At 36.8% G+C, this 18991-nt stretch overlaps 1 protein-coding gene and 1 long non-coding RNA gene across 3 annotated transcripts in view; both read right to left on the bottom strand.

Moving 5' to 3' along the window:
- Positions 1–18991, bottom strand: part of LOC122061538 (villin-2-like) — a 60100-nt gene that overhangs the window by 3835 nt on the left and 37274 nt on the right. For both annotated transcript variants that reach the window (XM_042624830.1, XM_042624831.1), the window contains exons 12-19: positions 6822–6890; positions 6676–6744; positions 6436–6573; positions 5799–5927; positions 2061–2205; positions 1897–1907; positions 1673–1813; positions 1456–1581 (exon numbers count right to left, since the gene is read on the bottom strand). In XM_042624830.1, the coding sequence (XP_042480764.1) occupies positions 1456–1581; positions 1673–1813; positions 1897–1907; positions 2061–2205; positions 5799–5927; positions 6436–6573; positions 6676–6744; positions 6822–6890 (828 nt within the window). The remainder of the gene's footprint in view (positions 1–1455; positions 1582–1672; positions 1814–1896; positions 1908–2060; positions 2206–5798; positions 5928–6435; positions 6574–6675; positions 6745–6821; positions 6891–18991) is intronic.
- LOC122061539 lies at positions 18077–18865 on the bottom strand. Its single transcript, XR_006134671.1, has 3 exons — positions 18605–18865; positions 18426–18480; positions 18077–18293 (listed from the first exon to the last, which is right to left on the bottom strand). It is a non-coding gene; the product is annotated as an uncharacterized LOC122061539 (long non-coding RNA).

Genomic DNA, 18991 nt, shown 5'->3' with positions numbered 1-18991 from the left:
TCCCTTCAACTCTTTGAGCACTTCCAAGTTCCAAGACATCAATATTAAGCATGGCATCCAGCTTAGCAGGGAAAAAAAAAATGGCATCTTAAACTGTAAATTTGCAAGTCCTGAATTTCATCATGCTGCAGGTCTTTTCCCACTCTGAAGAGATTTGGATACAAACAATTATAAACAAACTTTTCTTTTCACATGATGAATAATGTACATGAACTCAGACATAGAACAGTAACCATAACATATCTGACCTTCAGACATTCAACATCAAACTCTCAATCATGGAAAAACACACGTGATTTTTTCCATCCATTTAACAGAAAAAGAGTTAAGAGTTTAAACTATAGTCAAGAAAGCCTCTCTTAGATTTCGAACCAAGCATTGCTTCACAGAGCTATTAACTAAAATACAAACACTAACTCATTACAAAAAAAGTCTTGTATTATGCACTTCAGCAAGACCATTCTACAAGGGAGTTCACTGTACCCACAAAGGGTACAGTAAGAGTTGTCAGAAAGCACTATAAATTTATTTTCTAATACGGAAAATGGAAACACAGACCAAAGTAGCTCCACTTTCTCCCCAAAACATCATTTTTTTACCATGGAAGGAATATTGGAATGCTTCCTAGAATTCCCAAAGGCCACTATACAAGACCAAGGAATAGAACAAATATAACACCTCCTTCGCTAAACATACTGAACAAAATGGCTTATTTCCTATCTGTAATTACACATACCATACATTTTTTTTAATACAACCCCATAATATTATGGCATCAACTAAGCATGTTCCTTAAATCTATAATCTTGTATCAACCAAGGAGCAACTGCACCTTTGAATAGTAATAGGACCTAACAAAAAAAATTTCCCTTTTGAATCAAACTTTGATATTCTTGCGTATTTTTCATTCAAGGACATAAGCAAACCTCATAAACATTTCAACAGCTCCCTGCACACTTGGGAACCTCTAATTTAATTTGAGCACTCACAAAAGAAAGACACGGAACTATTTCTTGATTTGACTTCAAAGCAGTCAGTAGGAAGATTTCTTGCAAGAACAAGTCTGTAAAGTGGAGCAAACTCCCAAAGCTTTGTGCCACTTCAGAGTTCAGACATCTTCCAAGACCTTCAATGGAGATCTTTTGCAAGACTAATAATTCATAGAAAATCTATCTAGGAAGATACATAAATAACTCTATAACATGAGGTGTAAGATCATGCACTCTTCCATCAACAGTCTGTTTCCTACGGCAATGGTTTATATTTCGGAACAAGTTAAGTGTCTATGAAGATAATTTTGTTTCTTGACTTTGGGCTCTACTTTGCCTATGGTGTAACTTTACATTTTCCATATTATATTCAGTTCCAGTCCAAAAAAGGTTGAAATTGCTGACCAGAAAGACTTCAAGATAAAGCAGAACATGGAAGTTTCTTAATTACAACACAGTCACATACAGTGGCTTTTGAGGAATCCCAAACAAAGTATGTTGTGAAGAAGCATGGCTCATTCCCTTCTGTGATCTTGTACAGTGGTACATCGGGAGATAACTCTTCCAGATTTCCGGCCATCTTTATGTACTTCTGCAACAGTTCCTTAATGCATGAGATGCATTAAAAAAAAAAAAGGAAGCAACAAATGGAAAAGTAAAAATTTCTCTCTGAGCAATAATACCTGGCCAAATTCAAAAGCCTTTTGCTTTTCTTTCAAATCCACACACTGGCCGACCCAAACAAAGACCTCAGCATGTGTGTCGAGTATCAGCATATCCTCAGTCAACAGATCATCTTGAGAGAAGTTGTAAATTTCGGAGACCTACATTGAATAAAAATAGAATAAGAAATAGAAATCCATTAATACTTAACAAAAACATAAGAGCATATAGCTTAGAGGTGCACCTCGAACTTTCCTGATAGATCAGCAAGGCAATAGAAGTCATCAACCAAAAAAAGAGAAATGATTAACTTCATCCAGAACATTCAAACTATCAGAAAATGAATTATATCAAATATTAAATCAGATATATAAAAAAGAAACAAGTATATGGAAAACAAGCAACAACCATTGAATGAGAAAGTGTACAAGTGCGGATCCCTGACAGTCTCTTGTGTTACTTTTTTGCTTGTGTAACTTTGCTTCCCTCCAAGTGCAAACCAGAAGGCTGAGCCCTCGGTTCCCTCCTTAGAATGTTTCAAGGAAACTCCTGGCTGAAACATTAAAGGTACTCAGGTTAGAATAAATTGACCACATCTTAAAACATCATAGGGAGCAAAAATTTTCATTTCTAAGATTTTGAAACAAACTCTATATAAAGAATTAGGAATTGAATGTTGGGAAGGAAAGAAACAACATATAAATAAAATAAGTGTAGCCTAGATGAGCATGTTGAGATGGATGAGTTCTTCCCCCACACCGCCCCCTAAAAAAATAGAAGATATTAAACATGAAAGGAACACCTTTGATGTAAGTGTAGCAAAGAAGAGAATGTGCATCCCCACCCAAATAAGTAAATAAATATAAAAATAAAACTTTGATGTAATCTAGTGGTGGCAACGATAGGTGCTAAGTTGAGGAGAAGTAATGTAGGGGTGGATTACAAGTAAACTACCCTAGTAGTTTATAAACCCCAAACAAGACAAATAGGACTAGGAAACAAAGAAATAAGATTGTCAAATAAACCCCAAAGGTACAATACCAATACAGAAGCAAAAGCAGCCCAAAACCCAACCCAATCGGAGAGAGAAAAACCTGCAATATGGCTGGACAAAGAGATGTGCGGCCAGGTCTGTAGGGTTCCAATTGAGATGCACTCTTGGGCGTAGGTAGTCCCTAGGAAGGGTACAAAACCTAAAAATTTGAAGGACTTCCGACGGTCGGTTGCTGAGATATTCACTTTCTTGAAAATTAGACCTAGGAGAGATAATTTGTCAGAATTCTGCAGGGACAGCAGCTGGTAGCCTTGAATGGTTCTTCGAAGATGGATCAATTGATCCACTAATGATGTGGAACAGCCCTTAGCAAGGCCAGGCAGATCAGACTTCAGATGGAGGAGATACTGGAGATCAATTGGACTTCAAAATTGGAATTCCATTGCTGGTCGATTCTGACTTAATAGGGCTTGACAAATCTGAAAACTCTCCCTTGGAAATCTTACAGTAACAATAATTAAGAACAGAAAATAGTAATGGAAACTAAGAAGAAAAAACAAGATGGAGGTAGGTTGAGGAGGATGAAAGATAATAAAGGAATGGGTATCTCACCCCTCAGGTTTTGGGTATCACACTCATCAAAGGTTTAGGCATCTCACCTTTCAATAACAGCTTTTAACTAAAGAGTAATCACTCCAAAATTCATTCATTCAAATCTGAGAATTGATTACATAAGTTCCTCTATTTAAAGAGGGCAGAATAGCAATCCTAACATAACAAGGAGCTAGTTTCCAAATAGGACTAGACACTCCTAGTGGGACTTTGACTCATAATAGGACTAACTAGAACTCCAACATGGAGTAGGACTAGTACTCTAATATGGAGTAGGTAACTAACTAGTCATTCACTAACAGGGAAACCTAAACTGACTAAAACTGAAATAACAAAAGAAATAGACTCAAAACATGACTAACTAAAATAATGAATTAAATCTCATTTTCCTACTTTCTACCCATATTTTAGGCTCATTAAAGTGACACATGACAAAGAAAACCCATGAGATCAAATGCCCAATACATACATAACCCAACCCAAGGCTTATTTGCAATAAAAAAAGTCCATTAAGTAACTTATTTGCATCAAGAAGTCATATGAGAAGGCTGCCAATAAGGAGGAGAGACATGGTAGATATTAAAATTGTCAAAACCTAAAAGAACAACTGGGTGGAGGGCTAAATACTCAAATAATTAGCTATAAAGGTCAACCAATCTCAATGTAGACGGTTTGCAAAGGATCTGTTGCCCTCCTCTATCTAGAGGCAAGTAAAAAACAGTTCCCGAGGGTTCCCCCTCTCCCTATGCTTCCCTAAGGTCTGGCCTCCTGGGGTGGTGCCATCACCACCCAGATCCATCACCCTACCCGCCCCCCTCCCCTTGCTTCCCGCCAACTTTCTCCCCCTCTCCGCAGGGTCCTCTATGTAGTTCTCTCTTTAGCAAAGCATCTACTGCTTCCAATGATGGCCTTCCCTCCACTTTAATACCCCCCTCCATTGTCAGTAGTTCAAAGGTTGTAGTTGCTCACTGCCCTCCTGGGCTATTGGACGATGAAGCGAGCCTCTGGTCCAACTCTCTGGTTGGTCACTTCCTAGGAGCTAGGCCACCCTTCCATATCGTAAAGCTATCTCTTTCCAAACAATGGAGACTGCAAAGGACCATGAAGTCTTACCTTATGGACAATGGGTTCTTCATATTCAAGTTCTATAACGACCTAGATAAACTCCGTACCCTTGAAGGGGGTCCATGACAAGTTGGGAGGAAACCCATCTTTCTCTGCCAATGGAATTGACAACTACAGCTGAACCGTGTGGATCTACCAACTATGGTTCCTTGGTAGTGTGATTTCTTTGTGTTAGGGTCTTGTTGCCTTGTTGGGTTCAGGCTCTCCCTTTTTTATTGTTTTAGGGTTGATAGATATTTCCCACCCCACCTTCTTTTGCAGTCCCTTATCTCTCCTTTGTAAAGGCAGGGCCTTGTAATTTGTTTGTATTTCCCTTGTTCTCCCCTTTTCTTTCCCTTTGGTAATGAATTTTTTCATTCAACCCAAAAAAAAAAAACTCAATGAAGACAAGTTGACCAACATAAGAATGTCGCTGACTAGCCTCGTGCAGAGTTCTGCAAGCAGTCGATGAGCTCTATTAGGAGGTTGACCGGCCATTTGGCTGAGAGCCAAGTAAGTGCCAAAAACTGCAAGGTGGTCGACCAGAAGCCAGAAGCTGTCGACTAGCTAATTCGACTGTTGGCCTAAACAGTCTTATAATGGTTATGCTTGCAAGGAGGTCAACCGGAAGAGGTCCAACAGTTAAAGTGTCTATATTTCTAACTATTGGAATTGGCTCTATAAATAGAGATGCTGAGCACATCTAAAAGATGATCTAGACCATAACTTGATAGAATTAAGTTAATACTTACATTTGTATATCCACCTTTTTATATTTTTGAGTTGAAAAACTCATTTCTCTTTACAGGGAGTTGTTGTGGGAGATTGGGATCTCCAAAAAGGTTAATCATGAAAGTGATCGGTGTAGGTTTGATTTCTAGTTTGAAAGCAATTGTAGGGGTTTGCTACCTCAGAAAGCAATTGCGCAAGGGTTGACTACTTCCCATGAAAGTAGTCATGAGGGTTTATTCGCTACCATTAAAGTGATAGAGGAAAGTCCAAGAACGAGGAGTTCTTGGTAGTGGACGTAAGTAAAAGGCTGAACCACTCTAAATTGATTGTCCATCAACTCTATCATATAATCTCTCTCTCTCTCTCTCTCTCTCTCTCTCTCTCTCTCTCTCTCTCTACTCTTTAGATTTTTTTTTTTTTTCCCTTTCCTTGAACATTAAAGTGCAAAAAAAATTCTCCACATCCTGTATCAAACCCAGTTCACCCCCTCTCAGGTTGCCTACCTGGGTCAACAACTGTAACTGCAATTATTCAATATTCTCTTAAAAACAGAAGACATTCAACGAGAGGATAACCATTGTTGAATAATTCTTCTCAGATTTATGGCATGCATGATTAAAGAAAAAGAAAATTATGTTTTCCATTCTCCACTATAAATTAAACAACCTTAACATATTGCCACAGATTAATCTCTATAAACATACCTTCAAGAATTCAGCCACTTTTGCAGCCAACTGTTGCTGCTCAAAGTTACTGTGATTTCCATGCCAACTGAAAATTGAAGAGCCGGATTGCAAAAGGAAACAGTCATCAGAATTTAGGGATGCTGCCACCTGAACAGAATTGAATAAAAAAATAAGTGGAAAAGAACTCCAAAATTTACATTTGTAGTGTGAATATATATATATATATATATATTTAATTCCAATACACCTGCCAATCAAAATACAGAACTGGAGTTCCATGGAGGTGCTAGACCATCATAAAGGAAACAGAAAGTTTGATAACTAATTATTAGATACATATCATAGTTTACTTTCTGCTCTCCTATGCTCTATCTCATTAATAATAATGACACATAAATAAACTGGACTTAGGTTCCCAGTTGTACACAAAATATGAGATCAAAATACAGAATGTCATCAGAACAATATCAGTCTAATAGCCACTGGCTTATTCAATTGCTACATGAGATCATCCCATTCAAAAGCTGGATCAAGGATATGATTGTTTTTCATATCCTTGACAGAATATTTGCATGCCTTGTCTTCTATATTAAACCCTTAAAACTCAAGTTACAACTTTGATATCATAAAAAAGGATAAAAAGACGTGTACATACTGCATCAACTTGAACTGCTTTATTCTTATGCACAGATGTTCCAGAAATACGAATAAGTGCAACACCATCGGCAGTATATGTTTCATCATTAAGACCTTTCTCTTCCACCTTATTCTTGTAACCAGTACTTAATCCACCCTGTATAAAAATAATCCAATTCACAATTTCAAGTTATGCATAGGGAAGAAGTTAATCATTTATAAAAAGAAAAAGCTACTACATAGGCTCAACTTGTAGTACCTTGAGGACAACCAGAGGTTGAAAGAGTGCAATGAATTGGGGTGGCTCTTTGCCCTCAAAAATACGGCCCTGCAAATAAGCCTTATTAACTCTACCAACTCTGGATCACTTAACCCAACTTATTACAAAAGAAAACAGCATAATACCTGAACAGGTCTCCCTTTTAACGAGTTGGAAATTGTATTAGCTAACTTAGTAGCCATCATCTGGTCATCCTGGAAAATCAAGTTGCCCTCATTAAGGCTATGACAAACATGCTTGAACCAATCCAAGTTTAAGTGCAGAAAGAATTATGAGATAAAATCAAGTAAAATAAGGAGCATATGAGTATTAGATATGGAGTTGCAATGGAACTAATGTTTTGGAACCTACGACTAAGTCACAGACATTGCACAAATATTTTTCAAGAAATCTCTTAAGTCTTAACTGCTAATTGATTCATAAATAAGTAAAAGTCGCAGCAAGTAATCCTACTTGGGATGTCAGCTCCCATGACGTAGCAGCACATAATTTTAGTCTTTATATAGAAATTGAACTAAGTAGATAATTAAAATTTCAGATGGGGGCAGGATACCAATTAATGCAACCTTGGGTTCTGAAACCCTAAATTTGGCCGCGATGGTCCACCAGCACGAAGTTAACAAGTGAAAGGACTACTCTGTAAATGGAATTTGGAAAGAAGGGTGTTTCTGGAATTACATAGAAGCATGGGTATAAACAGAAATAAGTCTCTAAAATAAGGTCCTTTGTGTAATTTATTGAACTCTCTACTTCATCTACCTCTCTTCAAAACAGGAGGCTGAAGGGCTGGAGCTGTTCAGTTCGATCCAGCAGAGAAACCCATAGGCCAAATTTCTCGAAATTTCAGATTTAAACTCCTAACCCACCATACTCTGAAACCCACACAAAGATCACTTGAAGTAGCAATCAGGAAAGGTGATAAAAACTCCTGAAGCAGAATATGTCGGAAATCTCAGAACAGCCTAGTTGCAGGTTCCCGTGTTAGGGGCTGAGATTCGGCTGTTTTGGTCATCCGTAAGGTAAGTTTCAGACCCCAGACTCTAACGCCAAATGGAGGTGATCTGAGAGAGATTGAACCATCTTTCACTAAACCCGTCAAACTCTAGAACAGGTAAGAAGGAACAAACGATGCAAGGAAGAAGAAAGACGTTTAGTTTCAGAGAAGCAATGAGCTTACCAGAGAGAAAGGGAAATTGGAAGAGAGAGAAAATCACAGGCCCCCTTGGCTCCACGAAACGGTAACTGCACTCCAACTTAATTTCAATTCGTTCCATTCACCTCAATGGAGTACATCTATATACAAGGGGAAAAAACTCCTAATAGGACTCTAAAACTAAAATAACTTCCCTATGTTATCTAACTCCAACAAGATTTTAAAAAAAAAAAAAAAAAGGCAAATTACATAGATAACCCTAATTAACCCAGTGCATAACTAGCTATCCAAAAATTCCAACTGAGGAATAGATGGATTCCAATTTGCAGGACAGGCCCAGAAACAGTGAAGTACAGAAAATCTATAGGCCGGAAGTCTAATGTACAAAAATCAATAAAGAGCCTAGTCTGAATTAAGAAACAGATTATGCAGATATATATGTTTGTGAAAGATATATATGTATGTCCAACAGTGTCCAGGGTAGAAATAAGAGGATAAGGTACTAGAAGAAATAGCAGAAATATGAGAAGATGTATCAGTTTGGTAATGATTTGAACTGGCATGTTTTCAGGCTGTTTACAGAGAAAGATGCTTGCTGAAATCCTGCAATACAGTGCCTTGCGATGGCGAAAGAAAGTGAATTTCAACAACAAACCTCAGGCCTTATCCCAACTAAATGGGGTCAGCTAAATGGATCTGTAAGGATGTAAAATAGTAATAGAAAAAAGGTAGGGAAACTAAAGTATAGAAATAAGAAGTGAAGTAGGAGAAAGAGAAGAGATAGAGGAAGAAAAGTAGAAGTAAAAGAAATATGGGGGGGAAGAGAGGATCGAAGGGAGTGACAAAAGAGGTAAAAAGAGCAGAAAATAAAAATGTTAACTCAATTCAAACCATGCTCTAATTGCCAAATAAAAATCTTTATTCAATTCAAATTGACCGTTAATGGGAAGTACAAGACATGTATATAAAAATTTTAACAGAATTTGAACTCTAAAACCTTCTACCAAGTTGACTCTATATGTTAAAGAAGTTAGAATGTAAGGTTTGTGATTAAACAAGGGAGAAAGAGAGAGAGAGAGAGAAGGAGAAAGGGTTGGAGAGGAAGACGATGAAGAAGAAGAAGAAGAAGTATGGTAGAATATGTGTTGTGAGTAAAGTGTCACTGACACCAATATATTACTTCACTAAATATTTACAAGATATTACACATACCTCCTTAAGGAGGGAAATTACACATACCTCCCTAAGGAGGAAAAGGAAAATAAAACATATAACGTGACAAATTACTAAACTACCCTTAGGAAAACATAACTAATATCTCTAACACTCCCCCTCAAGATAGAGAATAAATATCATGCGCATTCCCAGCTTGGACAGTAGAGAACTAAACTTACCTGGACACTGTTAGACATACATATCATGTATTCCCACCTTTGGTTTTAGAATCTTCGTTGTCATGGCACCAAGGCGAACCAAGGCAGTGGAGAGTTGTCTAAGTGCTTAGGTGAGAATGCGCCCACCTTAAGGCAAACAAGGCGACCAAGGGTTATTTTTTATTTTCCCTATTATCTAACATTATTTAGTAAGTTATATCTACCTTGTATCATAAAAAAGGAAGATTAAGCAACATCAAGTCATTAAAAATCAACATTTAGCCATATTAAATCATAAAAAATTAACATTAGGTCATATTAAGTTATAAAAAATCAAAATTTAGAAAAATGTTCTTGTTCTATAATAAGTTTAACTAGTCAAATGATTTTATTTTTACATGAGACTTTTTGTATTAGTTATAATATAAAACCAACTTTCCAGCAAGTCTAAGATTACTTAAATCTGAGCTGTAATGACAAAGTTATGTTCTGGTCAAACATATTTTTAAGTGCGCAAATGCTGTTAAAATCGCATGAATGGAAATAATTTTATGGATATCAAAACAAAAGATTATTTTACCAGACTTTTGGTTTTTAGCAATGTTTTAACATGATAGAATTTATAAAATTTTCATAATTGAGAAAAACCCCAGCATTTAAAAGTTGAAAATCGTCCCTATAACCAAAATCCAGTTTTTGTTCTTGGACTTGGGGGTTGACTTTTTATTTTTTTGGAATTTGATTTTTAAACTTTTTTTATTGGATTCAAATAGGGGGGTATTTTCTTATTTATGAATAATATCTTAAGTAAATGATATTTAGCATAATAAGTTCCAAAACACAAGGCAGCATGCAGTGCAACAAGGGGATTGTCACCTAGGCGACGCCTTGACAACTATGGTGAAGATATCAACCAACTGATCTCCAGTCCTCACAAAAGGTGTGCATATGTAAGCAGGGTCAATCTTCTCTTTAATGAAGTGTTTGTCCATCTCTATGTGCTTTGTCCTGTCATGCTGCATAGGGTTGTGGGCTATACTTATGGCAGCCTTGTTGTCACAATAAAGCCTCATAGGTGCCTCAGTATCAAATCCCAACTCTTGGACCAACCTTCTCAACCAGAGAAGCTCACACACTCTATGAGTCGTGGCTCTAAATTCTGCCTCTACACCAGATCGAGCTACCACAAATTGTTTCTTGCTCCGCCATGTAACTAGGTTTCCACTTACAAATGTGCAATAGCCTGATGTAGATCTCTTATCAGAGATTGAGTCAGCTTAATCTACATCAGTGAAGCCTTCTATTCTCACGTGGTTATGCTTGGCAAAAAGTAGTCCTTTTCCTGGAGAAGACTTTAAGTACCGGAGAATGAGGTAAACCGCATCTAAATGTCCACTCTTGGGAGCATGCATAAACTGACTCACCACCCCCATTGCATAAGTAATGCATGGACGAGTCAATGGCAAATAGATAAGCTTCCCAACTAGCCTATGATATTTCCTTGCATCAATAAGAGAAGGACCAGTATCTTCTCCCCATAGTTGTCACGGCGCCAAGGCAAACCAAGGCGGTGGAGGGTTGTCTAAGCGCTTAGGCGAGAAGGCGTCCGCCTTAAGGCGAACTAGGCGAACAAGTGTTATTTTTTATTTTTCTTATTTTCTAACATTATTTAGTAAGTTATATATACCTTGTATCATAAAAAATCAAGATTAAGCCACATTAAGTCATTAAAAATCAATATTTAGCCACATCAAATCATAAAAAATTAACATTAAGTCATATTAAGTTATAAAAAATCAACATTTAGAGAAATGCTCTTATTCTATAATAAGTTTGACTGGTCAACTGATTTTATTTTTACATGAGACTTTTTGTATTAGTTATAATATAAAACCAGATTTCTAACAAGTCTAAGATTACTTAAATCTGAGTTGCAATGACAAAGTTATGCTTTAGTCAAACTTATTTTTAAGTGCGCGAATACTGTTGAAATCGCCTGAATGAAAATAATTTTATGAATATCAAAACAAAATATTTTTTTACCGGACTTTTGGTTTTTAGCAATGTTTTAACATGATAGAATTTATAAAATTTTCATAATTGAGAAAAACCCTAGTATTTAAAAGTTGAAAATCGTCCCTATAACCAAAATTCAGTTTTTGTTCTTGGACTGGGGGGTTGACTTTTTATCCTTTTGGAATTTGATTTTTAAACTATTTTTATTGGATTCAAATAGGGGATATTTTCTTATTTATGAATAATATCTTAAGTAAAAACAGGATCGAGTTATGCTAAAATCCAGGGAAATAGTGATCTCCTGGTTCTGTATAGCAATCAGGACGAGATAGGTGCAATACCTTACTCCGATCCAGCAAGGAGACTAACACTGAGATGGGTGCAATACCTTACTCAGAACTAAATTTGCTTGAATTAAAATAAACAAGTAAAGAACAAAAAACATAAACTTAAAGTAAAGGATATGAAATTGCATAAAATAAAAAGCTGCTTAACAAGATCTATATCTTGGAATCAAGAGGCACGACTGTAGGCTTTGAACCAAGGATAGAACAAGAAGCTGCTATATGCAGATGCAGAAAGAAAGCTAATAATGCAATCAAAGAAAATTACTTTGAAATATATCTTTGAAAGGAAAGTTACAATATTTGGAGATTGGTTTGGGTAGGCTTGGGTTGGAGGATTTGAGAAGAAGAAGGATGTTTGGGTTGGCTTTGAGCTGTAGGTTGCTAACCTTTGATGGACGATCAGACTTGGGATGATCGGAGTCCGGCGAGATGCTTGGAGAGATCTTGGAAGAACTTGTGGAGGCACAGCTTACTTCGGAACTTCTCTCTCTAAGTCTTACAAGTTTGGGAGTTCTCAATTTTCTCAGGTCTGAGACCTCTTGCCCCCTGAGAGAAGGGGCGATGCTCCTTTTATAGAGTAAGGAGACTCATTTGAATTACATGTGGGTTTAGTTTTCATTTGGGTTTCATTTGGTACTGTACCAAATTAGGTACTATTTGAAATAACCTAGAGGGGGGGTGAATAGGTTATACTAGTGAAATTTTAACTCTTTTCGATGTATAGAACACAATTGTGATTGTAATTTAAAACAATGCGGAATAAATAAAATAGGCACAATCACACAACACAAGATTTATAGTGGTTCGACTCAATCCGAGTCTAGTCCACTCCCTACAAGAATCCTCTTGTAAGGTATTCCACTAGTTCTCCCTTTCAGTACAGTAGGTAGGGAAGAAAACATTTACAATCTTTTTCACGGATAAGAGTATCCTTACAAATCCCCTTTATAGGCAGAGAGACGCCTTTACAATCTCCTTTGCAGGTAGAGAGTCACCTTACAATCTCCTTTAAGGTAGAGAGGCACCTTACACTCTTTTAAGGATAAGAGGATCCTAACAATCTCTTAAGGATGAGAGGGTCCTTACACAAGCCTAAGTACAGTCTAGACTTAATGTAAAATAGAAAATGGAGAAGTGGAATAAAAGAGAATTACCTCCGGTGTGGTGCAAATGAAATATGCAATGATGATAGAATGAATGCACCTTTTGAAGTCTTCTTGATGCTTGTAATGTAAATGCCAAGATGTAGACGAAGACTTATAGATGGTCTTGAGTTCCTCTTGAATGTAAAATGAAGAACTTGAACTCAAGAGATGGTGTAGACCAATTCTCACTTCTAATGCTCAAATAATGCTTCTCTAAAGTTAGGATTTATTGTTAATTAATTAGTAGCATTAGAGGTATTTATAGATGAGCTTAGGAGAGCATTTTAGGTAGTAAAGCTCACTCAAACGGTCATATTCTGGGTCCACCGGTCGACCGCCATTGGTAGCCGGTCGACCGCCAAGAGTCGTTGAGGCAAAATATAGCCGTTGGGGCACTTCCAGGCAGTCACCGGTCGACCGGGACTTTTTAACGGTCGACCGCCTATGGTCTCGGACATGTCCGGTCGACCGGGGCTTCCATCCGGTCGACCGCCAATATGACATACTCTGTTTTGACAGAATGCTGTCATACTGACCAGTCGTCAGTTGTTTGATCATAACTTTTCGGTCCGACCTTGGATTGACTTGAAATCAGTTGCGTTGGAATCACAACTCAATTTCCTACAACTTCTATGAAGGTTTCATCTCCTGATACTGACTTTAAGATTATCTAAAATACCCTTGATTCAGGTTAATGTGGTTTTCACAGAATTTCACTATAACATATTTTTCCTAATATGTTCCTTACCACTTAGAGACTTTCCATACTTGGTCAAGGTATGCTCTATGGTCATTCTAGTGTGATGCAATGCACATGCATGTGGTGAGTGCATATAAGTATGTGGAGGTTACAAATTACATTAAAAGTGACTAATCTATCCTAGTGGTCTTCTTCTTCACTTGAACCTTTCACTCTTTGGCACTTTATCTTCTTTTCTTCTTGTTTGCAATTCCATGTCTTTAAGCTTCATGTCTTGACATCTTGAAGCTTAAATTCTTATGATATCTTCTTCAAGAATTGATGCCAACTTGTTGTTACTCTTCATTTGATGACTTCAATCTTCATTTCTTCGTTTCATTCACCAAATTCGATCTTTGATATGAAGTCTCTACAAAACAATACTTAAAGGAAAATGGTGACATATCTTCATATGTTTGTTATCATCAAAACCAACTATAAGAGTGTGGGCATATCCCTAACAATCTCCCCCTTTTTGATGATGACAAACAGATGATTCCCAAATAAAATAAATAATCAATTATCAATAAGTTGGAGAATAATTTCACAATTTCTCCCCCTTTGTCAACAGCAAAAAGTGGGGTATTAAAAATCTCTATATTGTCTTTTTCCTATTGTAACCTTAATAAGGAGTGTGGGCAAAATAGCCCCTTCTAAGGGTATGCTTAAAAAAATAAGCATGCAGCCAAGACTAAAACATGCTCCCCCTAAGCATATGCATCATGTAAAAATGCAAAAAAAAAACGAGTATCAAGGTGAAGCTCCCCCTTAAAATGTGCAATAGATGTCAATGAAACTAACATACATTCAAGCAAGATAGATCATTAAAAATTCTAAGATGGTTGATGATGCCAATCATTGCCAATTTTGACAAACATTCTACTGTTTCAAATATTCCAGCAAATATATCTATCAGAGAACCTTTTGGAGTAGGATATTTCATCCCTTCTCTAATGATACCAAAACAACCATCAATGCATCATCCATTTTTTACTTTGTCTCTTTAAGCCAATAGAATCAAGCATTTATTGGTCCCCATAATCTCATGGTTCCATCCATATTACAATCAAAATATCCCTTCGGTTTCCAAACCCTTTTGGGTGTGTGAGGTCTAAATGGTGTGTATGCCCTTTGTGAATCATATATTTCATAATGTGCAGGTGGCCTGTAAGATTTAAAATCTCTTTGAGTCTTATATGGTCTATAAAGTGGATAAGACCTTTGATGTGTTTGTGGCCAATAGGGAGTATGTGGTCTAAAATCCCTTTGAGATTTGAAATTCCTTTGAGGTCTATCATACCTCTTGGAGGGAGTGTAATAATACGCATAATGGATGTTATTCCTTTTTGGAACTTGCCTTTGGTCATAATGGAGATTTCTTCTCTTTGGAGAAACTACATTTTCTTTTTCTTTCCCTTGAGGTGAGGTTCCACCATCATAACCAAGTCCTTCTTTATTTTGAGGACTTTTGCATTGGGATTCTAATAATGTATCCAAAGTCTTTTGACCTTTAGTAAATGTATGAAATATGGTAGTTAACTTTGAGTTATCCTCCTCAAGTTCATACATTTTAGATGTCAAGGATTCTATCCTCTTGTTAAGAGAAAGAACCTCCTTTTCCAAATTAGACTTTTCAGTCTCAAGTTTCAAACTTTCTTCATATAAAGCTTCAAAAGCTTGTTGAAGATCATCATCGTTAGATTCATTATTTAAAGTATCTAAATAATGAGATTGAGAACTTACCTCTTGTTCTTTGTCTCCATGAGCCATTAAGGCAGGTTTGTGACTTCATCGGAGTCACTTTCATTTTCATCCGATGAGACTTCCTCATCATTCTCTTCTTCACTTTCTTCATCCAATTCTTTGGATGCTTTGAAAGCAATGAATTTGGGATGTGCTTTCTTGAATTCTTCATAGAGATCCGTTTCATGGGTAAGAAGTGAACCCATTAATTCATATAGACTTATCTCGTTCAAGTCTCGGGCTTCATTGATAGCAGTTGTCTTTGGTTTCCACTTGGTAGGTAGTGACCTAAGAATTTTCCTGGCCATCTCAGAGTTGGTGTAAGTCTTACCAAGTCCTTTCAAGGAATTTACAATATTAGTAAATCTAGTAAACATGTCAGAAATATTTTCATATTCATGCATTTGAAATAATTCATATTCTTGTATAAGCATGTCTACTTTTCTTTCTCTTACCTCTGTAGTACCTTCATGTGTTATTACAAGTGTGTCCCAAATTTCTTTGGCATTTTCACACATACTTACTCTGTTGAATTCTTCCTCATTTAAAGCACATTGGAGTAGGTGAGAGCCCTGAAATTGTATTGAAGAAGTACTAGATCATCGGCTGTCAATTCTGATTCATCCTTTGGCACCGTCTTTCCATTTACAATTTTGGTGATGACATATGGTCCTCTTTCTATAGTTCTCCAAACAAGAAAATTATATCCACAAATAAAATTCTTAAATCTACATTTCCAAAAGGAGAAGTTTTCTCCATTGAAGTATGGAGGCCTAGATGCATCCATTCCTTCAGGTGGTCGATTAAATGTAATCATGATCTTTGACTCACTTTAAGACAACTTAGTCTTATATATTGAGCTCCCGCTCTGATACCAATTGAAATAACCTAGAGGGGGGTGAATAGGTTAAACTAGTGAAATTTTAACTCTTTTCGATGTATAGAACACAAGTGTGATTGTAATTTAAAACAATGCGGAATAAATAAAATAGGCACAATCACACAACACAATATTTATAGTGGTTCGACTCAATCCGAGTCTAGTCCACTCCCTACAAGAATCCTCTTGTAAGGTATTCCACTAGTTCTCCCTTTCAGTACAGTAGGTAGGGAAGAAAACCTTTACAATCTTTTTCACGGATAAGAGTATCCTTACAAATCTCCTTTTCAGGCAGAGAGACGCCTTTACAATCTCTTTTACAGGTAGAGATGCACCTTACAATCTCCTTTAAGGTAGAGAGGCACCTTACACTCTTTTAAGGATAAGAGGATCCTAACAATCTCTTAAGGATGAGAGGGTCCTTACACAAGCCTAAGTACAGTCTAGACTTAATGTAAAATAGAAAATGGAGAAGTGGAATAAAAGAGAATTACCTCCGGTGTGGTGCAAATGAAATATGCAATGATGATAGAATGAATGCACCTTTTGAAGTCTTCTTGATGCTTGTAATGTAAATGCCAAGATGTAGACGAAGACTTGTAGATGGTCTTGAGTTCCTCTTGAATGTAAAATGAAGAACTTGAACTCAAGAGATGGTGTAGACCAATTCTCACTTCTAATGCTCAAATAATGCTTCTCTAAAGTTGGGATTTATTATCTACTAATGAGTGGTATTAGAGGTATTTATAGATGAGCTTAGGAGAGCATTTTAGGTAGTAAATCTCACTCAAACGGTCATATTCTGGGTCCACCGGTCGACCTCCATCGGTAGCCGGTCGACCGCTAAGAGCCGTTGAGGCAAAATATAGCCGTTGGGGCACTTCCAGGCAGTCACCGGTCGACCGGGACTTTTATCCGGTCGACCGCCTATGGTCTCGGACATGTCCGGTCGACCGGGGCTTCCAGCCGGTCGACCGTAAACATGACATGCTCTGTTTTGACAGACTACTGTCATACTGACCAGTCGTCAGTGTTTTGACCATAACTTTTCGGTCCGACTTCAGAATGATCTGAGATCAGTTGCGTTAGATTCACAACTCAATTTCCTACAACTTCTATGAAGGATTCATCTCCTAATTCTGATTTTAAGATTCCCTAAAATACCCTTGATCAGGTTACTGTGTGTTCCACACCACTTAGAGACTTTCCATACCTAGTCAAGACATGCTCTATAGTCATTCTAATATGATGCAATGCACATGCATGAGGTGAGTGCATATATATATGTGGAGGTTACAAATTACATTAAAAGTGACTAATTTATCCTAGTGGTCTTCTTCTTCACTTGAACCTTCCACTCTTTGGCACTTTATCTTCTTTTCTTCTTGTTTGCAATTCCATGTCTTTAAGCTTCATGTCTTGACATCTTGAAGCTTAAATTATTATGATATATTCTTCAAGCATTGATGCCAACTTGTTGATACTCTTCATTTGGTGACTTCAATCTTCATTTCTTCGTTTCATTCACCAAATTCGATCTTTGATATGAAGTCTCTACAAAACAATACTTAAGGGAAAATTGTGACATACCTTCATATGTTTGTTATCATCAAAACCAACTATAGGAGTGTGGGCATATCCCTAACAGGAACCTTTTGAATAAGACAATGCTTTAGGTTGGTGTCAACGCACCCGTATGTGCACTGTGATAGGTTAACGTGTTTTACTTACTGGGCCAGGACAGGTTGCACAATATTGGTGGTGAAACAACAAAAAATCAGTATTCTATAAAATAAAAAAAATAAAGAAAGAAAAACAAAAAACTCAGTAAAAAAGTTCGCACCACACACACCTTCAAAACTACTAGTATTTGGGCTGGATACCAAGTATATGAGACATTAACAATGACTCAGACTCTGGCATGTTACAAGTGTTCGTGAAAGAAATATTTCTGTTGTCAGATTTTGATGCTGGATACTCATTCAGACAATTAATGTGGATCTGCTTTTGTTTCGGCCAATTTGAAGTCCAGAAGTGAGAGATAAACGCAAAGAAATTACATTGGGCATCTTGCAACTATCTCTAGTAGAATTTCTGCTGCAACTATCTTCCTAACTGGTAATGATGCAATGTAAACATTTCAGAAATTCAATACAACCACCTCTGATGTGTTGTGCCAAAATGTGTACTCATTGATGTTACTGTCACAAAACAAAAATAATATTCAAAGTAATTTTAAATGATGCAAGCAAATGTAAAGACTAGCGGGGATTTGATTAATAAAGAGTTCTCAAAGGAAAAGGAAAAGGAAAAAAAAGTGGGTTGTTTCTTACATTGACTGTTCATGGCATAATGATTTGTGTCTTTCCTTCCTCAAGTAGTTTCTATCTGTAACAAGTTGAAATCAAAGCTATTGGAATGTCTCAAAAACTAAGTCCGAAGACTTGGGTAGGGTAGATTTCTCTCTGCATGTAAGAGAGAAAGAGAGAGAGAGAAGCACAAAGGTACTCACAATTTAGAGGATATTGCCACAATCAAAATTCTTGTCCAAATTTGACAATGGAGAACAAAACCATTTGATTCCTGCATATGTAAGAAAATCTTAGCCAAGTTGATTGTTCTTGCCTACAGAGATTCTTCTTCAAGCTAGATTGAAGTCTGCAAAGAGATCTTGAAACTAGTCCTTATATGTCATTATACTTTTCAATTCAAAAAGAGTAAATGGAACTAAATTTTGGAGATTGGGAAGGTAGTTTAGGATGACTGTGGTGTTGAGCAGAGGTACATGCAAGGATTATTTAGGAGATGAGAAAAAGATAATCATGAAGTACATTTATAATGTTACGAGGGTGTCTAGTGGTGTTCTTATTGTTATGCACCATCTTTATCATGTACCAAA

This window comes from Macadamia integrifolia, chromosome 14, assembly GCF_013358625.1.
Source record: "Macadamia integrifolia cultivar HAES 741 chromosome 14, SCU_Mint_v3, whole genome shotgun sequence".
In the NCBI taxonomy this organism is placed as follows: Eukaryota; Viridiplantae; Streptophyta; class Magnoliopsida; order Proteales; family Proteaceae; genus Macadamia; species Macadamia integrifolia.
The sequence above is the reverse complement of the archived record's forward strand: the minus strand, read 5'-3'. Positions and strand labels throughout refer to the sequence as shown.